This window comes from Numida meleagris, chromosome 1 (assembly GCF_002078875.1).
Source record: "Numida meleagris isolate 19003 breed g44 Domestic line chromosome 1, NumMel1.0, whole genome shotgun sequence".
Taxonomy (NCBI): Eukaryota; Metazoa; Chordata; class Aves; order Galliformes; family Numididae; genus Numida; species Numida meleagris.
In genome coordinates, this window is record NC_034409.1 from 128327416 (window position 1) to 128354081 (window position 26666).

General features: G+C 37.6%; 1 protein-coding gene across 5 annotated transcripts in view; it reads left to right on the forward strand.

Annotated features, from left to right (window-relative positions):
• Positions 1–26666, forward strand: part of HERC2 (HECT and RLD domain containing E3 ubiquitin protein ligase 2) — a 110950-nt gene that overhangs the window by 17707 nt on the left and 66577 nt on the right. For 4 of the 5 annotated variants that reach the window (XM_021412211.1, XM_021412244.1, XM_021412227.1 and 1 more), the window contains exons 5-21: positions 9301–9520; positions 12853–12953; positions 13775–13931; positions 14735–14845; positions 15163–15334; positions 15953–16126; positions 16724–16912; positions 17511–17662; positions 18993–19150; positions 19571–19684; positions 21019–21270; positions 22073–22266; positions 22805–23005; positions 23705–23933; positions 24005–24129; positions 25461–25639; positions 26380–26564. In XM_021412211.1, coding sequence (XP_021267886.1) covers positions 9301–9520; positions 12853–12953; positions 13775–13931; positions 14735–14845; positions 15163–15334; positions 15953–16126; positions 16724–16912; positions 17511–17662; positions 18993–19150; positions 19571–19684; positions 21019–21270; positions 22073–22266; positions 22805–23005; positions 23705–23933; positions 24005–24129; positions 25461–25639; positions 26380–26564 — 2913 coding nt within the window. The remainder of the gene's footprint in view (positions 1–9300; positions 9521–12852; positions 12954–13774; positions 13932–14734; positions 14846–15162; positions 15335–15952; positions 16127–16723; positions 16913–17510; positions 17663–18992; positions 19151–19570; positions 19685–21018; positions 21271–22072; positions 22267–22804; positions 23006–23704; positions 23934–24004; positions 24130–25460; positions 25640–26379; positions 26565–26666) is intronic. The other variant, XM_021412235.1, reaches the window with a different exon arrangement.

Here is a 26666-nt window from a genome sequence, read left to right on the forward strand (position 1 = left end):
CATAGCTCCTTATTACTGCAGAGCAAACCCATTGTCTGAAACGGCCTAAGCTTGGAAACAGCAGTAGAGGAAGCTTCGCTTCAGTGGTTTGTTTTATAGTTCTGGTGTCTGATGTTGCCCATTTCAGACGCTGGCATGTGCAAACTTTGGAGACACCTGTTATGCTCCTCTTCCTTTCCCCTCACTTAGAAGCACTTGAAGGTACCTGGCAGGAGCGGTGTCTCTTTAGTGACAGAATCCAGGTCTGCATGGCCCTGTTTTCTGGGGAAGCTATTTCACTAGTTCCTGCTGAGCCACAGGTCAGCTGTCAGTCTGCTGTCCTCTGCTCTGTGCCAGCCAGCTTGCCCCCTTTTCTTAAGGACAGAGAGGCAGATGGACTTGCTGTCACTCTAGAAGTGGGACAGAATTTTGCAGTGCAGGAGGAATGAGAAGAATTGCAATTACAGTGGAAGGGGGAGGGAGTGCTGAAGAAGGGGGAACGTGTTGAAGAGATGTAAGCTAAAGGTCACATTGTTTTTGTATTGTATTTGTATTTAGTATTTGTTGATGAACAATAAAATAAAACTATTGTAAAAATAGTAATCTGGATAAAAAGTATCTTACTAAATTTTTCCCAACTGACCAAGTTGATTGAGGTGATCCTTTAAGCTCACCCTCCAATTATTTCTTAAGAAATACTAAAAAAAATAGTAAAATAGGGTATATGTTTGTATGGAGCTTACAGAAATAATTCATTAGCTTTATATACTAAATTTCTTTTCCTTGGTATCTGTTACCTTTTGTGCTTAAAGTTTGCATCACTTCGATCTGAGTTAATGTCTGTGACAGACAGATCCTAAAAAAATACTATAAACACACGTGTTTTATTAATAGAGCAATGTGACGGGGCTTTTGCTCATGATTGTAGGTAACTTTGTTTTGCATTTGTCAGAAAGAGAGCTAACAATTGCCTTTTGCATCATCCAAATTTCTGTGGCTTGGTAATTGATTTTTGGAAAAAAAAATAAAGAGCATTACTTCAATCTTAGTACTTTTTTTCTTGTTTTATAGAACACACACAACTCTTAAGCTTTTTTTCCTATCATCTTTCTGAAAAATAAAATGAACCCTTGAATATTTTTGTCTGTCAAAAGCATGAAGGAGATTTTCGGAAAGAGAATTGTTTCTTAAATGTATTCCTACTGATCAAGTTGAAATGAAAGACTTACTGTGGGTTTTTTTTTTTCATATATTTAGCATTCCTTGACAAGTAAGGTATAATTCAGAGATGTGAGCTTGGAGTTCTTTTAGAAAAAGAGTTGAAGAGGCACTTGAAGTCTGTGTTTCAGATTAACACCTGGAGCTATGTTTATTGAATGTAACGATTTACAGTCTTATATTGTCTAGTTATGGCTTTTGTAATGTATAGTGTATATCCGTGTTTTGGAAGTGGTGTAATACAATCTTATTTTGCCAATAAGTGTGGATCATGGTGTTGAACTTTTACGGGCTGATCCAGGTCACCGGGCCTTGTGACATCCCTCCTCCCTAAGGGCTTAGGGATTTTGAGAAAGCCCCAAAAAAACTGCTCAAAAAATGTGTTGAGAAGCAGTGCTTTTTGTCTTCCCTTCTGTGTTTTGTGAGCCTGGCACAAGTTCAGAGAAGGAAAATATTTTCCCCAGTTGTAATTTATGCTGAGATGACTATACTCCCAGAACAAGGGCAAAGATGTCACAGTTGTGTTTTCTTCTTTTCTTATTTTTTTTTCCCAGTGATCTTACTATGTTAAATTCTGTTCAAATGCATAAGATAGTAATAAAAGCATGGGTAAGTCATTATTTGACTTCATTTTTTTCTTCTCTAGATTCTTAGTGTTCATCCATTTCATATTCAGCTCTTACCTGATGTCAGCGTTGAACCGTTCAGGCCTCATTTTGACATGAGTGCTCCTTTAAAACAACTTCCCTTTGTCCTGTTCCCTCAAAGTTGTGTGTTCATCAGTACCCAAGTACTTCTGACTCTTCTTAAAAGACTTGTTTTACTACTATCATCATTGTTTTTTTTTTTTCTTAGATAGTCAGACCTGATTTATTTTAGCAGTGAATTAAACTGTTTTGCCAGTAAATCACTGTCATGACATGGAACTCCTGGGGGTCTCCTTGTGTACAAGTGAGAGCTTGGTTACAGATAATACCATGTCTTGTTTCCCTGATAGTACTAGCATAGCTAATTGTACTGAGAAATGCTTCAGAGGCATTACCTAAGAGAGAAGGGGATAAAAATTAACCATGTGATTACAGCGAGCTGCTGTTGAGAAGCATCTCACTAGCAACAGCAACGGGATCTTTCTGTCTTTCTTATGTAAGAAAGGGGAAAACATGCTGAAGTTTCATCCTATAAGGGATAATAGCTGGGTAAATAAATCTAAATTTATACTATGTTCAGAAGTAATTAAAAGAATTCACAGCATTGAAATATCTGTAGTTTTTAAACCTTCTTTAAAATTAGTGATACCCTTCTACTTTAATTAAAAAAATAAATTCTTGATCAAGTATTTTTAAGTTCAGATTCAGAATTGTTGACGGAAAGAATGGTTCAGTGCAAGGAACCAGGGCCTCGCTCCTCTGCTGAATAATTTTCTTCTCAAAACTCTTAATTCCCTGTTTTTTCTTGCAATTTTTTTAACACTTCAGACAGGTTTTAAGTCCCCCCCTGCATGTAATTAGAAAGTTACTGTCTGTCTCCAAGCATCCTTTTGCTTGCTGTTTATGCTCTTCAAAGGATGTCCCCAAAAACACACCCCTGAAAAGCATAAAACACGCGTGTAGGCATAGAGAAGGCTCATTTCTTGCCATTCTGTTGTGAGTGCAAGTATTTGAGCATCAATTTAAAGAAGTTTTGCTCACAATAAAACTTTGAAAGTCAAGCATTCAGCCACATAATGAGAAGCATTATGGTTGTGTTTGCAAATATTCACTGTTGTCTTTGCTGAATTATGAATAAAGTGACATCTGTCAATGGGCATCTTTTGCAGAGGAGTGCAGAAGGAAGGAAGGTAAAAGCTAACCGCACATTAGAAACTGTATTCGTTCACGGAATGGCTGAGGTTAGCAGGAGTGGCTGGGCTCACCTGCTGCAGCCTCTGCTCCAGCAGGGACACCCAGAGCAGGGTGCCCAGGGCCACAGCCAGGCGGCTGCTGGAGATCCCCAAGAAGGAGACCCTACAGCCTCTGGGCAGCCTGTGCCACTGCTCCAGCACCCGTACAGCACAGGAGTGCTTCCTGATATTTAGACAGAACTTCTTCTGTTCTTGGTTAATATGAAATAACTTCTGGAGCATGTTTAGCCATGTTTCTGAAGGAACTGAGGTGGTTGTGCTTGCATTTTTGTCTTTACCTCTAACTCTTGACTAGACTGGGTTTTGTGACAATGGCTGTTGGCCCACTAGATGCCCATTAAGCTGAGCTGGCTGCATCCTCTTTCTACTCTTTGTCCTTTGCTAGGGTATTGGGTAGTGGAGGGGGAAAGAGGAGATGAAACATGAAAAGCTCTAGGAAATTAGAGCACGTTAGTTCTGCTGCTGTCAGGAAATGTGAGCTCATTATACCAGCGTATTCTTGCCAAATTGTTCGAATTTTTAGGTCTGAAATCCCTCTACATCATATCATCTGTATTTGCCTTTTCTAAGACTTCTGGCTCAGTGGAGGTCCTTGAAACTTTTCAGTTTGATATGGGCATTCTTGCTGGTCATCAATTTACCTGTTTGAAGCCTTCAGCGTTCTCTGCAAGAGTTTCTACCATAAATGTTAAGAAACCATTTAGTATGTTAATTCCAATTAAAGTTCTAAAAAGGGGGCAGACATGCCTTTATAGGCAGCCTGTCATAGACTCCTGTAAGGTTAGTGTTTTGCCTGTGGCTGAGATGAGTTAAGAAGTTACAGTCTTCAGCTGCTTGCATTGCCCCCTTAAATTTGCTGACATAACCAAATAATGCATCACTCCTTAACCCTATTCTGTCAAAAGATCTAGGTTAAACACTGCTGGTATTTTTCCTTCTAATGCAGGGAATTTCTGGCAGGATGAATTAAGAAGTGACGACATGTAGTTATGTTAGCTGCTGTGGGAAGGGAGAGGTGTGATGAATTTTAACAGAAGATGGTAAAACCCTTATATCTCTCTATGGCAGTGAGAAACATACCTGATTATCGTTCTCACTTAAGAAGTATTTTGCTAATGTTAACTTGAGAATTTAAACTTGCATGTTATGACTTCAGCTCTTACGTTGTATGTATGGATTATGTACAAAAGGTGTCTCCACCCTTCATAAAATAACTGACAAAGCAGAGTGTGGCAAAGGACATTTAGCATCAAGGAGAGGCATAAACAGTTTTGTTTAAAAAGAGTTCCCTGTAACCTTCTTAGGTGAAATTTGAATCGTTACTATTAATAGGCTATTATCTCATTAGTCTGTTTAGTTCCTTGGTAATATGTGTTGATGTATTTAAATCTTTCTGAAGAGGAAATTATTTTAAAAATATAAATTTGCTTATGCAATAAGATTTAAAGAGGAGGAAGTGTGTAGATATAGCTCACTTAAAACAGAACCGAAGAGCTTCCCCTAAAACTTATTTCTAATAAAGTAAGACGGTCCTTGGTTCAGCTTTGAGACAACTGTGTTGTTGGATTACTGTAGCTAACATTATGCCTGAAATAGCTGTTCCAGGCTTTACTTACATATGAAAAGTGTAATTTATTTTGAATTATTGAAATACCAAATGAGTATGTATAAATTATTTACGAATGGAATTATTTAATTTTGGGAGAATGCCCTCACAATCTGAAATGGCTACAGTTTTAGGGGTCCAAGTGAGAAGAGTAAAGGAGAAGAATTTTGCAACTGAAGTCAGTGGAGTTAATCACTCAATTTTTTTTAATGGTTTAAATGTTGGTGAGGCTAAGTCATATCTTTCATGTGAATAAATTATTTTTGCATGTAGTCTTGAAGTATTTGAAGATAGTATGTTGTAGCTGGATGTTTAGAAGGCTAAATGCTTGAAAATTGGATTCCTTCCAGCAATTCTTTTTGCGCATAAAACGTGATGAAATAATTGTGATTGTTTCCTTTTACTAGCTCTTGTATTGTCTTAATTTGACTTTGTTGACTTTGTTGAGAGGAAAACAAAATAATTTGCTTCTGAACTGATAGTAAGTGATATAGTGAAATTTTGCTTTTGAAACTTTTGTAAGTCTATGGTACTTAGTTTGAGTTATCTTGAAGTATTATGTAGATCTTCTATTGAAACAGAATTGAACCTTTGAGGTATTTTAAAAGCTACAGGAATGTTGGTTTTTTTGTCAAATAAGTCAGTTGTCAGATCACTGAATACCATGTTGAGTATCTTACAAGTTATCACCAGTATGCATTGCTGAACTCCTAGGAATGAGTTTTTTATGTGCTGCTATGAATATCATAGAATCACAGAATGGCTTAGGTTGGAAGGGGCCTTAAAGCTCACCCAGTTCCAACCCCCTGCTGTGGGCAGGGCTGCCACCTACCAGGACAGGCTGCCCAGGACCTCATCCAACCTGACCTTGAATGCCTCCAGGAATTGACCATCCATAACCTCTCTGGGCAGCCTGTGCCAGGGACTCGCTGCTCTCTGAGTAAAGACTTTATTTCTAACATCTAACCTAAATCTCCCCTCTTTTAGTTTAGAGACATTCCTCCTTGTCCAATCACTATCAGACCTTGTAAAAAATTGGTCTCCCTCCTGTTTGTAAGCTTTCTTGAAGTACTAGAAGGCCACAATGAGGTCTTCATGGAGTCTTCTCTTTTCTAAGCTGAATAAGCCCAACTCCCTCAGTCTTTCATCACAGGAGAGGTGCATCAGCCCTCTGATCATCTTCGTGGACCTCCTTTGCACCCTCTACGCCAGCTCAGTGTCCTTCTTGTGCTGGGGCCCCCCGGCCTGGATACAGTACTACACGTGGGGACTCATGAGGGCAGAGTAGAGGGACAATCCCCTCCCTCTCCCTGCTGGCCACCCCTCTTGATGCAGCCCAGGATACTGTTGGCTTTCTGGGCTTTAAGAGCACGCTGCTGGCTCATGTCCAGCTTTTCATCCTCTGGGACCTCCAAGACCTTCTCTGCAGGGCTGCTTTCACTGGGTGGTTCTCCCAGTCTGTACTCATATCTGGGATTGTCCTGATCCAAGTGCAACAGCTTGCACTTGGCCTTGTTGAATTTCAGGAGATTCATGTGGGCCCACTTTTCAAGCTTGTCCAGGGCCCTTTGGGAGGATCCCTTCCTTCTGTTGTGTCAACTGCATCACACAGCTTGGTGTCATCAGCAAATTTGCTGAGGGTACACTCGATCCCACTGTCTGTGTTGTTGATAAAGATGTTGAAGAGCACTGGTCCCAAGACAAACCCCCTAAAGGACGCCACTTTTCACCATCCTTCACATAGACATAGATCTACTGACCACAATCCGCTCACTGCGGCCATTGAAGCAGTTCCTTATTCACCGAATAATCCACCCTTCAAACCCATATCTTAACAATTTAGAGATAGGAACTTGATATGGGACCGTATCAAAGGCCGTGTGTGTGTATATATACGTACATATATATACATAATATATACATATTCTGATCACAATTCCTTATGAGGAAGTTTCCCTGAAATACTACAACTGCGGAATTCTAGAATTGGTTCCAGCTTGAAAACTGATACTGCTTGACTTGCATGCATGTTATGTACTTCTGTAGGTTTCCACAGAAAAGTTTTTTTATGCATTCAGAGTTTGTATGGTAGTTTGTGTCACCTATTGCAACAGAGTGGCTGGGATCTTGCAAACAGAAGTAATGTGGTTGACTGGAACCAGTTGTAGAATTCCGCAGCTGTAGTATTTCAGGGAAACTTCCTTGTAAGGAATTGTGATCGGAATGTAGGTAGTCTCTGCGTGTTCTGTTTCTTTCCAGCTATGCCCATGATGTATGGTAAGCAAGTTACTTCAAAATGAAGGGCTTTCTCACAGGAGAACATGTCATTCTTTAACTCTTGGGAACAATTTTAGGGACTGTTCACCTTTAGATAACTCGTCTGCTAGGTGGGAGTTAGAAATACTATAGCTCTGTTTATAGACTGCTGAATCAGGGATCTACTTGATTTCTATAGCACCAAATGTAGACTTTGTCTTCCCCAGACATAAGCAGTAATGTAAGTACTATTTTTTTCATTGACTTTTTCTTTAATATTCCTGTGGATTTTTGAGAATGTAACATGGGGAATGAACCTGCAGAATGAAACAGGTTGCTAGAAAGAATAATATATAAACAAAAGTCTATCTGTAAAACAAAGCACTGGTTGTTTCCTATTTCACTGTTGCGTCCCAGTGCTATTAGCAGATTGCTAGGGTGTACTCAGGAAGGGAAGAAAGCCGATGTTTGTCTTTTCTGTTGGTTTATGTAGAGGGATCATGATACTGGTATGTCAGTACTGTCCGTGTTCTGTTACAAGATAAAGGCTAAGGCACACTTTAGGTAACAGCATTAGCCTGAGAGCATTTAGAAGCAGTTTTTATTTTGCTGTTCTGAGTAGTGCTAACACTTCACAAGTGAGACTTTTCCTTCAAAATTGTGGTTATTGACCTTGAAGTATGCTGGAGCTTCAGGCTGCAAACTAATGTATTAATCCATTAAAGCTTGCCAATAAACTTCTGTTTGGTCATAATGTTAAAAAGACCTTACAAAAGACAAACCAAACAAACGAAATGTGCTTTTAGCAGGCACTTGCTTTGTCTTTTTTTACAAAGGGATCTGAGGTAGTTGTGTGCAGTCTCTTGACTGTCAACCATACCATACGCTTCTTCAGGAGATTTTATAGGGTAAATTTAAGGACGGTGTGGCTTTTTTGTCATATTCTTGTTTGAATCAAAGTATGGATGTATGTGGTAGCTGCTATTTTTAAAGTCTAGATAACAGATGAAAAAGCGTTCCTTCTACTTACTGAAAAAAGTAAGTTGTTTCTCATAGATGGAAAAATGCAGATTGCCTCAGGGAAAGGAATCTAACACATGAAATACTGAAACGTGAGTAGCAATGTTGAAAGCAGGCTGGGGTGATGGCTGACAACAAGCTGTATGCAACTGTGCAATGTGATATGGTGGCAGGGGAGGTCACTTGAATTCTCTACTGGGTATATGGAGACGCGCTGCAGAGTGGGGACAAAATTTTAATGTACTTTCTAGAGTTACATATAAAAAAAAAAACAACTCATGCCTTGTAGGAAACAGTTTTCAACTTCAGAGAATACTATGAGTGAATTTCTGTAGCTTGGAGATTGCTATTCCAAAAGATGTATTTTCTTTTTTTTTTTTTAATTTGAGGCTGTTGCCATCTTTTCACAAACACTGTTATGTATATGTAGACATGCTTTTTTTTTTTTTGAATGGCCTAGTGATCAGACCATTAATAGAGGGAGAGAAAAAAACTCAAGAAGAAACTTAGTTGAACTTCATCTTCATCCTAGGAAATAAATCTACAGAGAATGTAAAAGAAACCAAACAAACAAAAAACAAAACTAAGCAAGTCAACCAAACAACAACAACAAAATGAAGTGCTATTCCCAAATTCTGATTTTCCAGTGTTTTGAGGCTGTCCTTGTTATCATCTGTCACTAGATTATTAGGACTGTAGACTGCTGAGTACTTTTTCTAGTTAGCAAGGAATTAATTATCTGCGGTTGGTGCAGAGCCCACATCTTCAATTTGCCTATGATACTTGTGTCTTTTAAATTTATCACATAATTTGTTTCAGAATCTAACCAGCTCTTAGCAGTGACCCTAGAGCTTCTGAGAGTTGTTCTAGGAACTTCTGAGAAACTTAAAATAATGTATATCATTGCAAAATGAAAGTATGTCCTCTTATGTACTTGCAGTATTGTTGCTTGTACTTAGAAGTCTAGCTCTGAGGCCTGCTGCTGATAAGAGTTTGCCATATAACTTGTTTGTTTGGAACACTTGCATAAATATTTTCTATGACATTTTAATTTCAGGCATGAAATATAAAGGTTCAGATGTATTCACACAATACCAATTTTGATGATAACCTTAGCCTTTGTCTAAACACCTGTTGAATGTGACTGGTAATTAAGTAATACATACTGTTAATTAGCATATGCACATTAAGTATAGAAGCGGTGAATTTCACCGGGTTTTGCAATTCAGACTTCTGGTCAATTAATGTTGTTTAATTTCACTTGATGCCTGTTGGTAATGTATGTAACAAAGATGAACACTTACCTTTCTCTGATTTATAGATGTGAATGAATTGAAAGAATGCCTACATGTACTAGTGAAGGAACAGCAAACTCTGACCACACAAACTGCCACAACAGCTCTCTCGGCTATGCGGCTAAAGCAGAGGCTCGTTATACTGGAACGATATTTTATTGCATTGAACAGAACAGTTCTTCAGGAGAACGTCAAAGTTAAGTGGAAAAGCAATAGTATCCCTCTGCCTACAGTGGACAAGAAAAGGTAACAAGTTGTTCTGCTGCATGGACAAGTTGATATTTCTTAAGATACCTGGTGCTGTCTACCATGCAGTTTTCGTCCTTGGCAGATGTTTACTTATGATGTCTCTGTTCACGTTGATGGGCTTTTATTATAATTCATAGAATCATAGAATGGTTTTGGTTGGAAGGGACGTTTAAGATCATCTAGTTTGAATTCCCCTGCTATTGGCAGGGACACTTCCCCCTAGACCAGGTTGCTCAAAGCCACATCCAGCCTGGCCTTGAATGCGTCTAGGGTGGGAGCATCCACAACCTCTCTGGGCAACCTGTTGCAGTGTCTCACCACTCTCACAGAAAAGAATTTTTTCCTAATATCTAGTATAAATCCACCCTCTTCCAGTTTAAAGCCATTTCCCCTCACTCTATCTCTACATGCCCTTACAAAAAAAGTCCCTCCCCAGTTTTCCTGTAGGCCCCCTTCAGGTACTGGAAAGCTGCTATAAGGTCACCCTGGAGCCTCCTCTTCTCCAGGCTGAAGATCCCCAACTCTCTCAGCCCATCTTCATAGGAGAGGTACTCCAGCCCTCTGATCATCTTTGTGGCCCTCCTCTGGACCCACTCCAACAACTCCATGTCTTTCTTGTGTTGGGAGCCCCAGAAATGGACGCAGTACTCCAGGTGGGATTTCATGAGAGCAGAGTAGAAGGACAGAATCACCTCCTTCGACCTGCTGGCCACGCTTCTCTTGATGCAACTCAGGATACTGTTGGCCTTCTGGGCTGCAGGTGCACACTGCTAACTCAATACGTTGATTATTTCATCAACTGACACCCCCAAATCCTTCTCCTCAGGGCTGCTGTCAAGCCATTCTCCTCCCAGCCTGTATTTGTTTGGGATTGCCCTGACCTCAGTGTGGGACTTTGCACTTGGCCTTGTTGAATTTCATGAGATTGGCAGCCCACCCCTCAAGCCTGTTCAGGTCCCTCTGGATAGCATCCCTTCCCTCTGGAATGTCAACTGCACCACTCAGCTTGGTGTTGTCTCTAAACTTGCTGAGGATGCACTTGATCCCACTGTCCATATCACCTACAAAGATGTTAAATAGCACCAGTCCTAGCACTGATCCCTGAGGAATTCCACTTGTCACCGGTCTCCACTTGGACGTTGAGCTGTTGACTGCAGCTGAGTGTGACCATCCAGCCAATTCCTTATCCGGTGTGTGGTCCGTCCATCAAATCTATTTTTCTTCAATTTGGTGACCAGGATGTTGTGCAGTGCAGTATCAATTCATACTGTAGGTGTTAACTCTTTCAGCTATAATCATTCTTTAATTGATGTACTCCTTTTGTTCTACTCAGCTAAAATGTACGGAGAAGCTATTTCGTAAATGATGCTGATGGAGGTTACATAGCTCCAATTGTATTATTTATTGTTGTTAACATATTTTTCCTGCTAATTTTTCCTCAGTTATGTGCATAACAAATTTAAAAATGCAAATACAATGAAATTGAACATTGTTTTCCTTAGTATGAATAAGAAATCATAGAATCATAGAATTAGCTAGGTTGGAAAAGACCTACAAGATCATCCAGTCCAACCATCCACCTACCACCAATAACCCCACTAAACCATGTCTCTCAACACTGTATCTAAACTTTTCTTGAACACCTCCAGGGACGGTGACTCAACCACCTCCCTGGGCAGCCCATTCCAGTGCCTGACCACTCTTTCAGAAAAGTAGTGTTTTCTAATGTCCAGCCTAAATCTCCCGTGGTGCAACTTGAGGCCATTCCCCCTCATCCTGTCACTAGTTGTAAGAGAGAGGAGGCCGACACCCAGCTCACCACAACCTCCCTTCAGGTAGTTATAGAGAGCAATAAGGTCTCCCCTGAGCCTCCTCTTCTCCAGACTGAACAATCCCAGCTCCCTCAGCTGCTCCTCATAAGGCCTGTGCTCCAGACCCCTCACCAGCTTTGTTGTCCTCCTCTGAACACGTTCAATGTCTTTTTTGTAGTGAGGGGCGCAAAACTGGACACAGTACTCGAGGTGGGGCCTCACCAGTGCTGAGTACAGAGGGACAATGACTTCCCTGCTCCTACTGGCAACACTATTTCTGATACAAGCCAGGATGCCACTGGTCTTCTTAGCCACCTGGGCACACTGCTGGCTCATGCTCAGCTGATCACCAACCAAGAAATGTTATAATCAGACACTTTTACCTGAAAATGTTTCCAGAGAACCCACTGAACAACACATTGTCTGGTTGCCTTCCATGTCGAGATAGTTTTTTGACCTAAAAATAGAGAAATTCTGTCAAGTGAGGCATTAAAGAAGCTTGTCAATTGTTGAATTAGACTGCTGTCTGACTGAACAATCAATTCAACCAAGAAAATTTTTGTTAGCTTATCTCTAGCTTCAAAAATTGAAGGAGACAGTAAGTAGGATTGTAGACTAGTTATTATGGGATTGTTCTGACAGTGATGTCTTTCACTGAATAGTCTGTTCTCTAAATAATTTTTTTTCAGTTCTGATTAAAAAGAACACTGGTATTTTTAAGTTACCAGACTGCTAAGAATGCCAGCTTAAAATTTCTCTCTCTTGGAAAAAGTCCTGAGCAGTTCACTTTCATTGTCATGTGAGATAAAAATAGAAGGATTGTCTTCCTAAGAGAAAACAGTAGAGAATGGAAAGCTTACTTGATCAATGTGATAATTTGATTAAAAAGTAAAGTTGATAGAAATGTTTTTAAATTTCTTGGGTATTAATAAAAATTCAAGCTATCTCTCTTCTGTACACAAGCCAATACAGAGGCTGCAAAATGAGACATGTGAGATAAGTGAGATCTAGGACACTTGAGTGGAAAGACAGACAGAAATTATCTGTAATTGAAGGTTCACATAAAAAAGAAGCCTACAGAGATAGTTTATACAGTTCAAATACACTATCAGTATAAACAGCTTGGATAAATAATGAGTATGTCAAGTATCTTACACCTGTGTGTTTTTAGTAAGCTATCATAAGTTCACTCTAAATACCTTCAGAAACTTCTTTTAAGGCAATTATGTCAGTCTGGTTTGTCTATTCTGTATGAAGCTTTCTGTTGTCAGGGATTTAATTAGTTGGACTTTGGAACAGATGAGATTAAATTTTGGTTGTTGACATTTTGACGTTGATCACCTTAATTCTCAAGGGGCAATTACAATTACTTATAAAAATTGTGGAATTATATATTCATGTATATAGATAAATTATAAAACTTTCAAGTATATATATTAGTAACAATTAAACAATGTACGTAGTTGTTAAATAAACTGTATAGACACAATGCATGTGTATACGTATCTTTTCCTTTAGCCCAAGACCTGTAGGCAAAGGTGTTGAAGGACTTGCACGAGTTGGATCCCGAGCAGCACTTTCATTTGCATTTGCGTTCCTCCGTAGAGCGTGGAGGTCAGGTAAGTCTACCCTGTAGCATTTTGTATGCATTTTTGATGAGAAGACAGGTGATTCATTGAATTATGTGTCTGTATTAAAGGTATAGCTCTGTGCAAATACTTACATATGTTAAGATTTCCATAATTGTATTTTGTGTTTATATGGTATTATAAAACCAGCAGTACTGTTGATCAGAGATGCCTGAGACAATCATTGCCATCCAAGCCAATATGGATGCAGTATTGTGCTGGGATACTTTTAGGCTTAGCAATACAAATTAGGTTTTCATGAAAAGAATTCATTATTAATGCCAGCTTTCAGAAAGTTTAGATTTATTCTTCAGACAAGATAGATCACTATATAACTGCAGGATAGTAGTAGTTTAGAAAAGAATTTTGGAGAAGTAGTGTGAAACCCCTATTTAGTTTGTGTGCTTGTCAACAGCTGTCAAATTGCAAAGGTTGTCACTCAGAAGCTTGACACATAAGAATTGTCATCTGTGCCACATTAACTTACCCATTTGTCCCAGTCTGTGCTGTTTGTTCAGATTGCAACTGTTTGGCTCTTTGTCTAGGATAGTTCTTTTTCTGAATACCTCAGCAGATGCACTGTGGGATAAGCTGTTTTAAGACTTGTCACCTTCCTGAATGCGTTTTTTTTGTGAAGCAGGTTGTTTTTCAGAAGTCTTGCAGTCAAAACGTTTGTGTCAAAATTGAGAGCTTGTATATACATACTATTAAGTAACTTGTAACTTGAGACCTAGAAACCCCCCCACAAAATTCTATATTAAAAATTTCAATGCCTTCTGTGAAGTTGTAGCTAGTATTCCTGTGATCCTTAGGTGAAGATGCAGACCTGTGCAGTGAATTGTTACAGGAATCACTTGATGCACTACGAGCTCTCCCAGAGGCATCCCTTTTTGATGAAGGGACAGTATCTTCTGTATGGTTGGAAGTTGTGGAAAGAGCTACTAAATTCCTAAGGTCTGTTGTGACTGGGTAAGTTTGTTTGAGTACTGCTGAAGTATCTGTTTAATGGCAAACTCACATCTCCTACCAAATGATGGTCTAAGCAGAGTATTTTTTGGAAAAGTAAAAAGATAAGTTTTCTAATTTTACACCAAGCATGTAAATGGTACATAAACTGTCAAAATGATGCTCCTTAAATATGATATAATTCTTTTAACTGTTTAAGAAAAATCTAAACTTGAGTAGTTTGAATCATCCTGTATAGACCCACCTTACAAGTATTATATCATTAATGTAAGCTGTATCCATAAAAATAAAGGTTTTGGTAATACAGTATTTGTGTACACTTAATTGTGCCTTTTAAGTGTAGTAATATAATGCAGACTTGTGTGCATAGAGGGGGAAGTAAAGATACTCACTTTAGACTTGGAGCACTCCCCAACTTTTCCCTATTATATAATGACTCTTAAATATACTTTTTTACAATTGTTACAAAAAAAAAGCCTTTTGAATACTGCAGCTACATCTTTATAGTAAATATCATAAAGAATATTTGTGTTTCACCCGTGAAAAATGTGCTTTTTTATGTTCTTAATATATTTAAGAGAGCTGAAAAATAGGTGGTGAAGCCTGGGGCAATTTTAAGATTGAGTACCACTCCAAAAATTATCTGAAGAAGAAAAGCGGACACTTTCCGTATATATTTTCATTGCCTATTTTAAATTATTCTGTAAGTTTAGTGGCTTTTGATGTGTGGTAGATGTTTTGTTTAACAAATATCTATTGTTTCTAGTTATTTGATAGCTAATGTATATTGTTTGATTTTTAAACAGAGATGTACATGGAGCTCCCAGTACCAAAGGACCAGGGAACATTCCGTTGCAAGACCAGCACTTGGCGCTTGCTATATTGCTAGAACTGGCAGTGCAGAGGGGCACGCTGAGGTGAGAAGCATGAGCACCCTGATTTTTTTAGCCATTGTTATTTGTGGAATGCTTTGAGCAGTGCCTGTCGTCAGTTTTCTTTGGCTTTATGTAATTGTGGCTCAAAGAACATGAACATTTTCTGTAATGCAATAAAGATAGCTCTTATGTTAGCTAGATTGCAAAATCCATTTTTGATATTTTGATCTCTCTTTCAAAAGGAAAGATGTGGCTTCTGGTATTACTCAACTAAAAATGTAGAAAGTGACTTGTTAACCTAAAATGGTTTCCTTAGAAATGCTCACTAATGAAAGATGTAAACTTACTTTCTCTTTCAGCCAAATGTTGTCTGCAGTTATGTTGTTGCTTCAGCTTTGGGATAATGGAACAAGGGAAACTGATAATGAGCGATCTGCACAGGGAACAAGTGCACCCCTTCTACCTTTGTTACAAAGATTTCAGAGTATAGTGTGTAATAAAGACATGCCCAATTCTGAGGAAGAGATTCAGGTACTTACCCTTGGTTCATTTGTAACGGACAGATTTTATTGGCTGACTAAATTAACTACAAACAAAACTATCCGAACAAAATTTGGATTTACTTTAGCAGTAGTATTTTTTTGTGTGGTGTGTGTGTGTGTGAATATGTGTGTGCATACATATATGTATACATACACCAGTGTTTAGTTTTCTTTGTACTTCTGGATTTCTTGAGATAGGTGGAGAAGATCCATAGTACAATTATAGGTAAACAGTGTGTTCCAGTGCTAATGTTTTTGTAATAAATTACTTACAGACATGGCCAGTTATCTTTTCTGCATGCTTGGATTGTTTTTTGTTTAGTTTTGTTTGAACTTAATTGAACTACAACTCTCAGCAGATATTACTGAGATTGTAAGTGTAATAAAACTATTTACTGCATTTTATCAACTTCCTATTTTATTCAGTTATTGCTGTATTTTCTGAACATGTGTGTTTGAGATTTCCCTTCAAGAAAGAGTACATGCAGAGTTGAATCAGTTTCTCTTGTGCAAATACTCAGCATATCTCAAGTGTATTCTTTATCTGTATGTGTTGTGGCATGGAAATACTCAAATATTCCTCCGTTTGCTCTTTTTTCTTTTTTAGCTGCTGACTTATCCTCTGAGTCCAAATGAAAGTTTTCTTAGGTATCTGACTTTACCACAGGACAATGAACTAGCAATTGATCTGAGACAAACAGCTGTTGTGATCATGGCCCACTTGGATCGTCTTGCCACTCCATGTATGCCTCCACAGTGTAGCTCTCCTACATCTCATAAGGTAACTGTTTGCAGCATCAAATTTAATATATTTCCTAAAATTGTAACTAGTTTTCAGTTTTGAAGTTAATAACTCTCAAGATTGCCCAGTTTTCCTTTTCACTTTTCACGGGATAACTTTGAGTTGCCTAAATCTGTCTTGATATCTTTAATGGCATTCAGGACTCTTTGAGTCAGCCTAAGAATGTAATTCTGTGGTTTGGGAACCATTCTTTCTTATCACAACATAAGGCTAATTCAACTGTATCTTCAGCTGTTCCCATTGTTAATCAGAGGAAATTCTCAAGGCCAGATTCGCTGTATGTTGGGTGTTTGACAAAACTAACAGAAAAAAAACCCAATGAATCCCATTACCCAAAACCCCATGTTAAGCTTCCCATCTTGAAAATCACTGTACACTTGCTTCAGACATACATAGCATATTCTGTTACAGATTAAACTGAGTAAGATACATACAAGTCTTTGTTTTTGATACCCTGCTAATAATTAAGCTTTGTTGACTACTGGCAGTAAATGATAATAATAGTAATCTGCTACATGCTTTTTAATTAATTAGCATGTTTCAAAATGAATGCTCACAGAATTTCTTATTTTCTAGGGTTCTCTGCAGGAGGTCATTGCTTGGGGTTTAATAGGTTGGAAATATTATGCTAATGTGAGTGGTCCAATTCAGTGTGAAGGACTTGCCAATCTTGGCATTGTGCAGATTGCCTGTGCAGAGAAACGTTTTCTAATATTGTCTAGGAATGGGCGAGTTTATACGCAAGCATACAACAGCGATACACTGGTGAGTTTGATCTGCCTGTTTTTAAAAATGTGTTCTCTTATGCTTTATCACATACCATAGGTCTGCTCTTAAAATATCTTGAAAGTGTAGGTGAAAGCATGCTGATTTTTGTGAGCTTTTGTTGCTGTTTTTGGATTTTCAAAAGTAGTAGCTTTGATCTCTTGCCTTGGTTTAATTAAATGTATCTAATTTCCCTAGTTTCTAACAAGCTAGAGGATTAGAGTACAGTGATAATTGCTTTCACTGATATGCTGGCCTTGGTAACAACTATAAAAATTGGCAGATATTAAATGTATTTCATTTCAGTGATGTAACACCGTGTCCAAACTGTGTAGTTTCTCAAACAGAAACATTCGTCACTACGATTGCCTCTAAGATAAACACAATTTCATATGTATACTTAAGACTTCGTAAGTATGGGAGCAAAATAACTTCAGAGCATGATTTTTATAAGATTTGAATAGTAATTTGACCCTTTTTTGTCCTTAAGCTTACGTTATTTTGTTAAATTTGACAGGTTTGATAAAGCCTTGGGAAAAATGTTCCTTGGAAAACATAAGAAATTTTTATAAGTTAATTACTTTTGTTTGGCTCACAGGGACCACAGCTGGTGCAGAGTTTAGCTTCCAGAAATATTGTGAAGATTGCAGCGCATTCTGATGGGCATCACTATCTTGCTTTGTCAGCAAATGGTGAAGTTTTCTCTTGGGGTTGTGGAGATGGTGGAAGACTAGGCCATGGGGATACAGTGTATGTAATAAAAGAAACAATCGTAACGTTTTTTTGCCAGTGTTGTGAATTCTCAGTATAAACTGTTTGGCTGTGTATACAATTGCCCATAAGAAGTATTACTGAAATATAGCACCCTACAATAAGTCCTTGAGTGAAAGGTGTAATGCTTTCTGATAATGATTTATTAAAGGATACGTGTACTCCCTTTCAGTCATTATCTGACAAATCAGGCAAGTAAGAGACATCGTTAATAACCATGTTTCAGATGCTCTTCCAGTTGTATAGTTGTGACCATTTCAGCAAGCAAATTAGCCGTTAATTTTGGCATAGTAACTGACCATTCCTGTATACATAAAGTATTACATGTTTTGTCATTATGGCAAGCAATTCTTGATAAACAAATTGTCAGAAAGGCATTTGCTTTGGAATTCAATGTATTTCTGTAAAATATTAATGTATGATCTCTGTACTTCAGACAGTCCCATTAGATAAGCAGATCGAGATTCATAGGCTCAAAGACTTTGTTACTTTACAAAACAAGATAAAGTATAACAGTTATTCCAATTTTGTTTTTATAATTTTGTTTGATAATCTGCTAAATATTTCACACTTACATTAAACATTTCACTTGCAGATGTGTTATTAAACTAATTCTGCATATTTTTTCTTCAGAACTAGGAATATCAGTATTTGTGCTACTTTCTGAAGTATTTGTAGGTAGATGGTGTAGTAGAATATACTATTATGAGGCCTTTTGTTCATGGTTTTATGAATCTACAGTGGATTTTCTCTAGAAAATTGATTCAGATTCATTCATTGATTCAGATGTCGGAGTACGGTCATCTTTACAAATGCAGTTGTGTTGCATACATCATTCCTCTTCTGTCCCTCCATGTTGAACAATAACATTCCTGTCCTCCTTTTGTGTAGGAGCTGTCTTTGAAAAGGAGTATTCTGTAAGAGTGCACATCAGTATATTTTAGCAGTTCCCCCAGTGTTGAATGTCTTGTAAAGCAAAGGATTTACGACACTAGGATTAGAACTGTCATAAAATTATTTGTTCAGAAATAGCATTTAGAGGTAATATTTTTATAGTAGGCTAAATTACTTTGAAAAACACATCATTAATGTAGTTGGAAATAAAAGTCTTAGTTGTCAGACAGTGGTTTGTATGCTGTTGAACAATCTGAACTTTATTTTTGGCTTGTAACTCTATTTTGATACCTCAGACTTGTGCTAATAAGATTTGTAGGTAGAATTACGTCAGTTATTTTCTAACAACTGTGTCCCACCTTTATCTACTTACCAGATTACTGTTTGTGAAATATGTCTCCTTCTCTTTCAATAGCCCTCTGGAGGAACCAAAATTGATATCTGCTTTATCTGGAAAGCAAGCCGGGAAACATGTTGTTCATATAGCCTGTGGAAGCACTTACAGTGCAGCCATTACTGCTGAAGGAGAGCTGTATACATGGGGACGAGGAAACTATGGCAGGCTTGGTCATGGTATGTTAAAATCAGTTGTTTGTCGTATAATTGTTTGTTAGTACTTCTCTCAAACAATCTTTTATCCAACCTACCTATGGCTGATTTGAGAAGACTATGTGGTGTCTTACATTATGAGAAGGATTGTCTCAAAACTGCTTAATCTCTGAATTCTGGATGGAGAAAAAAAGTCTGTGTTCTTTTCCATTCCCTTCCTTGTGAAGCAAAAACTATCTTGTTGGTGAGCTCTGTATTGGATACTTAAGAAACCATATGGGAGCTCAGTCATGATACTCAAACCTGAAAACAAAATATAACTTCCTCCCCATCTCCTCATCCCTCTGAACAACAAAGCATTCAAAACCAACCAAACAGAAGCAAACAGAAGAACCCACCAAGCCTTCTTTGTTTTACTGATCACAGAACTACTTTGTTTTGAAGGTTCCAGTGAAGACCAGACCATCCCAATGCTGGTCACAGGGCTGAAAGGACTCAAAGTTATTGATGTATCATGTGGAAGTGGAGACGCTCAGACTCTTGCAGTTACTGAAAATGGTTAGTAGCAAAATAAAACACTTAAGCTTAATTTTTTATTTCATTCTAAATATACTTTATTTCATTCTAAGCAGATAGTGTGCTTATTTATAGTGGCTTAAATTCTTTGAAAATTTAAAACTGAAATTCCTTTTGGGGAAATACATCTATGTACATTTATCTATTTTACATATAATGTGTGCAAATTTATATGCACATGTATATATTCAATGTATTCATTTAGAATATGCAAATTTGTATTTAAATTTTTATATACATTTCAAATAGCTGTGTAAATATATAGCATATAAACAAAGCATTTAGTATATATACATCTACATTTTATGCATTGTCTAATTAAATAACTCACGTTGCCACAACAGCAAGTTTTTTTTGATTGAGTTGTCTACATTCACCTATGGGAAGTGCCAAAGGGAGGCTCTACTGGAATCCAACTTACCCGTATCCCAGAACTAGATGCCTAGTTTGAGACAGATTCAGAATCTGAATTTCATTACATGAGGTTAGGCACCCAAGTCATTCTTTAGACAGGAGATAACTCTTGGAAGCCAGTTGTTTTATTAAAATATAACTTGCTATGGTGATGTGCACAATTTAAAAGCTGAGATTTGCTCATCCAGGAAGTGAAAAGCCAAATTTGATTTTTTTTTTTTAATTGATTCCCTTCTTGCATACTTCCGTTGCTTATTAGAGTACCTTACAGACTAACTTATGCAAGGAAGGAAGGTAAATGCTCCAGAGTATAAATAGGTTTACTGTTCTTGAAATGTGATTTTATGCAAATGCAGAATGACTTCACAATTTCTAAATTTCTTACTCGAGGCTTGAATTTAGTAGTGCATTTCAGAAGATGGTGATAACAGACAATGGCACTTTTCATTTCATTTTGTGAAATGGTTGAATGGCAAGAACTGCAAATTAAGAAATCAGCTTTCACAGACAATTTGACCGTTCTCTGTGGAAAAAAAATGTTGCAAGTTCTTTTTAACTAAAGATCTCTGTAGTGACTTGATTTGCAACAAATTCCGTGCTACATATGCTTTTCAGAAGGACTTTTTGCATATTGATGAACTTTAAGTGAGTTACACTTTTATGCCTAGTTTTGTCAAAATGAGAACTTCTCAGATCAGGAATCACTGTTCAAATCTTTCTCATCCTTCTTATTTTCATGAACTGTTGGAAACGAATTCATAACTGATGCTCCTAAAGTATAATCTGAAAATTGTGCTAATTATAGAATCTCAGGTTTTTAAGAACTTGCTTGTCAGAGCAGATAATTCTGTTAAATGAAAAAGCAGTGCAGTATTTCTTATTTTCTTTCTCTTGTTCTAAAGGCCAGGTGTGGTCTTGGGGTGATGGAGATTATGGAAAGCTAGGAAGAGGAGGCAGTGATGGCTGCAAGACTCCGAAGTTGATAGAAAAACTCCAAGACCTGGACATTGTGAAAGTACGCTGTGGAAGTCAGTTTTCTATTGCTTTAACCAAAGATGGCCAGGTTTACACCTGGGGAAAAGGTGACAATCAGAGACTTGGGCATGGAACAGAAGAACATGTTCGATATCCCAAACTACTGGATGGCTTGAAAGGTAATTATTAGAGGTGGAAAGTGTTTTGTTGTTGGTGGAACCTTTACTGGACACTAATGATCTCAACTGTAAGAATGACAGTACTGTATACTCTGCTGTCATACTTTGTGCTGGGCTAGTGGCATTGAAAAATGCAATAATGCGTATTTCCCATCACTTCTGCCTTTTATACCTTTAAAATTTCAGCAGACTCAGAGCCTCTATGTTAGGACTACTTTAAACACTGCTTGTCTTTATGTTGTACTTGTTTTTATGTTTTTCTTTTGTTAGTTTCACAGAAAAATTCCTACATAAGACATGTATTTTTTGCATTGTCACGCAAGTATTTTTCACTGGTTTGTAACAGGGAAAGTTATTTCTTGAGTTTGATAGAAACCTGAAGTTCTGTATGGGAGGATGTGAAGTAAATCTCTTTTAATTGCACTCTGTTTCCTAAAACTTGTTTGTATGTAGTGTGTGGTCTAATAGAAACTAATGAGTACAGTGCTTTGCAGTCTCAGTTTATAGATGGGGAGATCTTTTAATAAGCCTTTCCTGAAGAAGTATCCAGGTAGAAGGGGTACAAAATAGAAGCAGTTTATTTTGAACTTGTGGACTTTCACACTTCAGTTGTTCTTTGAGAAAATTCAAGTATTTCCTTGATTTTTGTTTTGCTGTACTTTTCCAATACGCTACTACTGGCATCCATACTACGTTGATATTGAAATATAGCTATAATCAGCACAATTCTCCTTACCTCTGATATTTTTCTGTTCATTATTGTAATCTAAGTTGTATTTTCAATATGTGACTTATTTCTCAGGAAAAAAAGTGATAGATGTGGCAGCTGGATCTACACATTGTTTAGCACTGACTGAAGATAGTGAAGTGCATAGCTGGGGGAGCAATGATCAGTGTCAACACTTTGACACTTTGCGGATCACTAAACCAGAGCCTGCAGCTCTCCCAGGATTAGACACAAAGCATATTGTTGGAATTGCTTGTGGGCCTGCTCAGGTAAGTTTTATTTTTGAATTGTTAATTGTAATTTGTCTTTGACTCTCTCTGGGGCTAGTTTTGTACACTAATTCCAATTTCTCTTTCAGTGCTTGCATGACTTCTCTTATTCTTATTTTTTATTCTGAATAGATGCAAGCTTGGTGAAAAACAAATCTCATGCAATTGCTTTGCCAAAAAGAGACTAGCTTTCCCTCTGGATATTCTGAGAAATAGTGATATTCTTCCACTCCATCCCAATACAGCAGTTGAAAAGCTGTGTCGCTGAATGTTTACTCCAGCAAAGATAGTGAGATATTTGGATTTCCATAAGAGCACTTTGGAAAACGTGATAATAATGAGAGTAGTAGGGTTTTGCGTGTGTGTGTATATAGAGATGCAAGAAGAGGGTTCTCTTCATCAGACATATTAACATTAATTTCTTTGTCTTCTGTTACTGTTCAAAAGCAGGAGTGTGAAACTATCATCCATGTTTAATCAATGTCATCTTATATTTGAGAAATAACAGTTGAATTTTGCATTTCTTTTCAATTTATAGAGTTTTGCTTGGTCATCGTGTTCAGAATGGTCAATAGGCTTGCGGGTTCCTTTTGTGGTGGATGTTTGCCCCATGACATTTGAGCAGTTAGATCTCCTACTGAGGCAAGTGACAGAGGGAATGGATGGCTCTTCTGACTGGCCTCCTCCTCAGGAAAAGGAGTGTATGGCAGTGGCAACATTAAACCTTCTAAGGCTTCAGGTACCTTCAGTTTCTTACACGTTGAGTATTCAGTGAGATAAATATTACAGTAAATTTCGTGGATAAATAGAGAGGATCTAATGTGCTTTAAAATATTTTTATTGATCGGAAAATGAAATAAGTACAATATCAATTTCTAATCCCTGAAATTTTGCAGCTAATGGTAGTTTTAACTGTGACTTTCCTTACTTCACAGATCAGAAATATCTCTATCACCTGCCTTTCCGCAGAATGCTTTTCTTCTCTTCACAGTCTTCGGATCTCATTAAATATGAACTATAAAAACTAAAATGTAAATGGCTTAGGCTTCGTATGCTCTTTGGGATTTTGAGCATTTCTGATAATTTTTTAATAGCATTTCCAGTATTGCGTGTCCTCTTTAGAAGATGCCTGACATTCGCTGAAGATGTGCTACTTTTTCCAGCGTAATGTAGCCATGCAGAAAATGCTTACATTACTCTTCAGCTTATTAGAGTTCAGAATTTTAGGGATATAGTTCATAGTCTGTGGGTATTCATTTAAATTTAGTACATGTTTATGCAAGCCAACATTTCCCTTTAAATTTTACAGATTTGCAGATGAAATGTATTATATCTAGGTCAGTGAGCTTACTTACTTGCTCTAGAACTGACATGTTTTTTCAAGTCCATGTCTCTTTGTTAAAATTTGCCCTTCTTTTTTTTTTTTCTTTTTTTTCAGCTTCATGCTGCCATTAGTCACCAAGTGGATCCAGAATGTCTTGGCTTAGGTTTGGGTGGTATCCTGCTCAATAGCCTTAAACAGACAGTGGTAACACTAGCAAGCAATGCTGGTGTTCTTAACACTGTGCAATCCGCCGCTCAAGCAGTGCTGCAGAGTGGATGGTCTGTGTTACTGCCAACAGCAGAAGAGCGAGCTCGGGCTCTCTCGGCACTCTTACCCAGTGCAGGTTGGTCTTAAGATGAAAAGCTCTTTGGTGCTTGCCTTTCTAGGTCATTAATAGTTTTTTTCTGTTCTTAGTTTCAGGGAATGAAATGAATGTAAGTCCAGGCCGTAGATTCATGATTGATCTCTTGGTGGGCAGCTTGATGGCTGATGGAGGCTTAGAGTCTGCACTAAATGCTGCTATTACTGCAGAAATTCAGGTATGCTTTAACAACTTGGCAGTTACGTATAAATAAAGTAAGAAGATCTATCAAGAGGAATTATCCTCTCTTGACCTGGAACTTGAAATGTGAGCCAGTGTTTGTATGAAAGTAGGAATCATGTTTTCCTTTTTAGAAGAATGTTTCTTATTGTTGCCTAGGGTGATGATTTTAGCAACTGTAACAGATGTTTTCATAAAGCTTTGTGACAGAAATATAATTTCACCAAGTGCTAGAGAACTTTCTGTGGATTTCTTGAGTTCTTTGCATTCTTGATTCCAACCATACTTTTCAGCAGAAACTTCATCAGTATTTCTTAAGAATTCAAGATGAGTGAATTCTTTGCAACATTTCAAATTTCGGTAGACTCAGTTCGACTGGTTCAAGTGTTCAGCAGACCTTGACTAGTTGTACAATAGGTGAAAAATATTTTATATATATTGCCTTCTCCAATATGCTGTCAGAAGTGGGACGTTCTTTCTACAGATTGCTTTAAATTGTTTTGTCTATGTATGGCTGTGAAAGTGTGCTAATATATCCTAATATATTTCCTTTTTGGTTCCTCTCCACTGTTGGTAAGCGAGAAGGTTTTTGATATAGAGGAAATACGTGCATTAAGTTTTGCTTTATGCATTAGTATTAGTAATTAGTACTAGCATTAGTGGGTTTGGGTTTTTTTTTTACGTTTAAAGACATGCAAGACCTTTTAATTCTTAACCACGTCTACTGTGACATGTCTACATTATAGTGTGGGGTCAGAGATGCCTGAGCTAGCTTTAGATATACGCTGAAAGTGGTCTAGGTGATAGCATAGAGCACTACATGGGATAATTTCGATTCATTGAAACTTGGATAAATTAGTCTCCATGGAGTTCTATATGTCTATATTTCAGGAGCAGATCTAATGCAGGTTCTGCAGTGGACTGGATTTGTTCGATTTATAAATAGAGAGTAAACACGCCTTCATTTTTAAACTGTGCAGCAGGTGCTGTCATGTCAAAACATTCATGGAATAGAAATAAATCATTAACTTGGTCTGGTGTAAGCAGAATTCTGAGTTTGTCTAGCCTTGTTTCCCCCTCTGCTTTTTTTTAATATATTACGATAGTTTAAAAACCAACAACAACAACAAAGAACAAACAAAAAAACCCATCCTGCCTCATCCTTATGGAAAACAAAGTACACGTTTGTCTGGTAGGAATTGTTTCATTTCTGGCATAGGTAAAAGTAATTTTATCTTATTTTCATGAATACTTACTTTACTTTAGTAAAATGTTTCCTAATCACAGTCACTTTTTTTTGCATTTCTTAAACTTGTTTTACATTTTTAGGATATAGAAGCAAAAAAAGAGGCACAAAAGGAAAAAGAAATTGATGAACAAGAAGCAAATGCATCTACGCTTCATAGGAGTAGAACTCCATTGGACAAAGACCTTATTAATACTGGAATCTATGAATCTGCAGGAAAGCAAAGTTTACCATTAGTTCAGTTAATTCAGCAGTTACTAAGGTAATTGCTTCAAATTTCTTTTATTTTTGTACAGAGGCATTTATACGTTACTACATTAGAGACACATTTTATAAGATAGTAAACTTAAGAACGACTAGTGAGCAAATAAATGGAGTCTTCTGCTAGAATTTTAGCTCCACAGCATTCAAGGTATTGAACATTCTCTTAGCTTGTACATACCTGTGCCATTCTATGTGGGAGAGGAGTACAGTACTACAGTATCTGATTTTTAGAAAGAATGACCACTTTGCTCTTAAAAGTAGGAAGATTAGCATGAATGTATTTAGAACTGAATGTTTTGCATCAAGGAGTCCAGCTGGGGCTTTAGGTGGGGAAGAAATCAGAGTTTTAAATTCTTGATAGTAAGAAAAAATTATTGAATACATGACCTTTAGGATGTTGAGTGTTTAACGTATAGTAGGATGTAATTCTTCAGTAAGCATGATGGTAGCTATGTAATTTAATCAGTACTGAGACTCTTTTGAGCTAGATAGTGTCAGTGCAGACAGATGTTTTTGTAGTGTGTAATGACAAAGATCGATGTATTTTAAATACATTCACAAAAAAGCTTGAGTTTGTGGGTACTGGAGTGCAAACAAAGGGACACCATCCTACAAAAAAAAATGGTGTAAGTTTCTCATGTGTTGGTGGGAAATTGCAGCAAAAGCTTAACCTGGATTTCTGTGGTCCATCTTTGCTATCAGTTCTTAAGTACTTTCCAACACTTGTGTACCAATCAGGAACATCGCTTCACAGACGATAGCCAAACTGAAAGATGTTGCTCGTCGCATTTCTTCCTGCATGGACCATGAACATTTTAGCAAAGAGAGATCTGCTTCTCTGGACCTGTTGCTCCGTTTTCAGCGTCTACTTGTTAGTAAACTTTATCCAGGAGATTGCGTTGGGCAGGTCCCTAATACATACAGTAAGTTACCTTTAAAGAAGGATTGCATTTCAGAAGAGTGTATCAGCTTTTAAAGTGTTTCTTAAACATGACTGTGATGGTTTTCTGTGCTTTTCCTGCTTT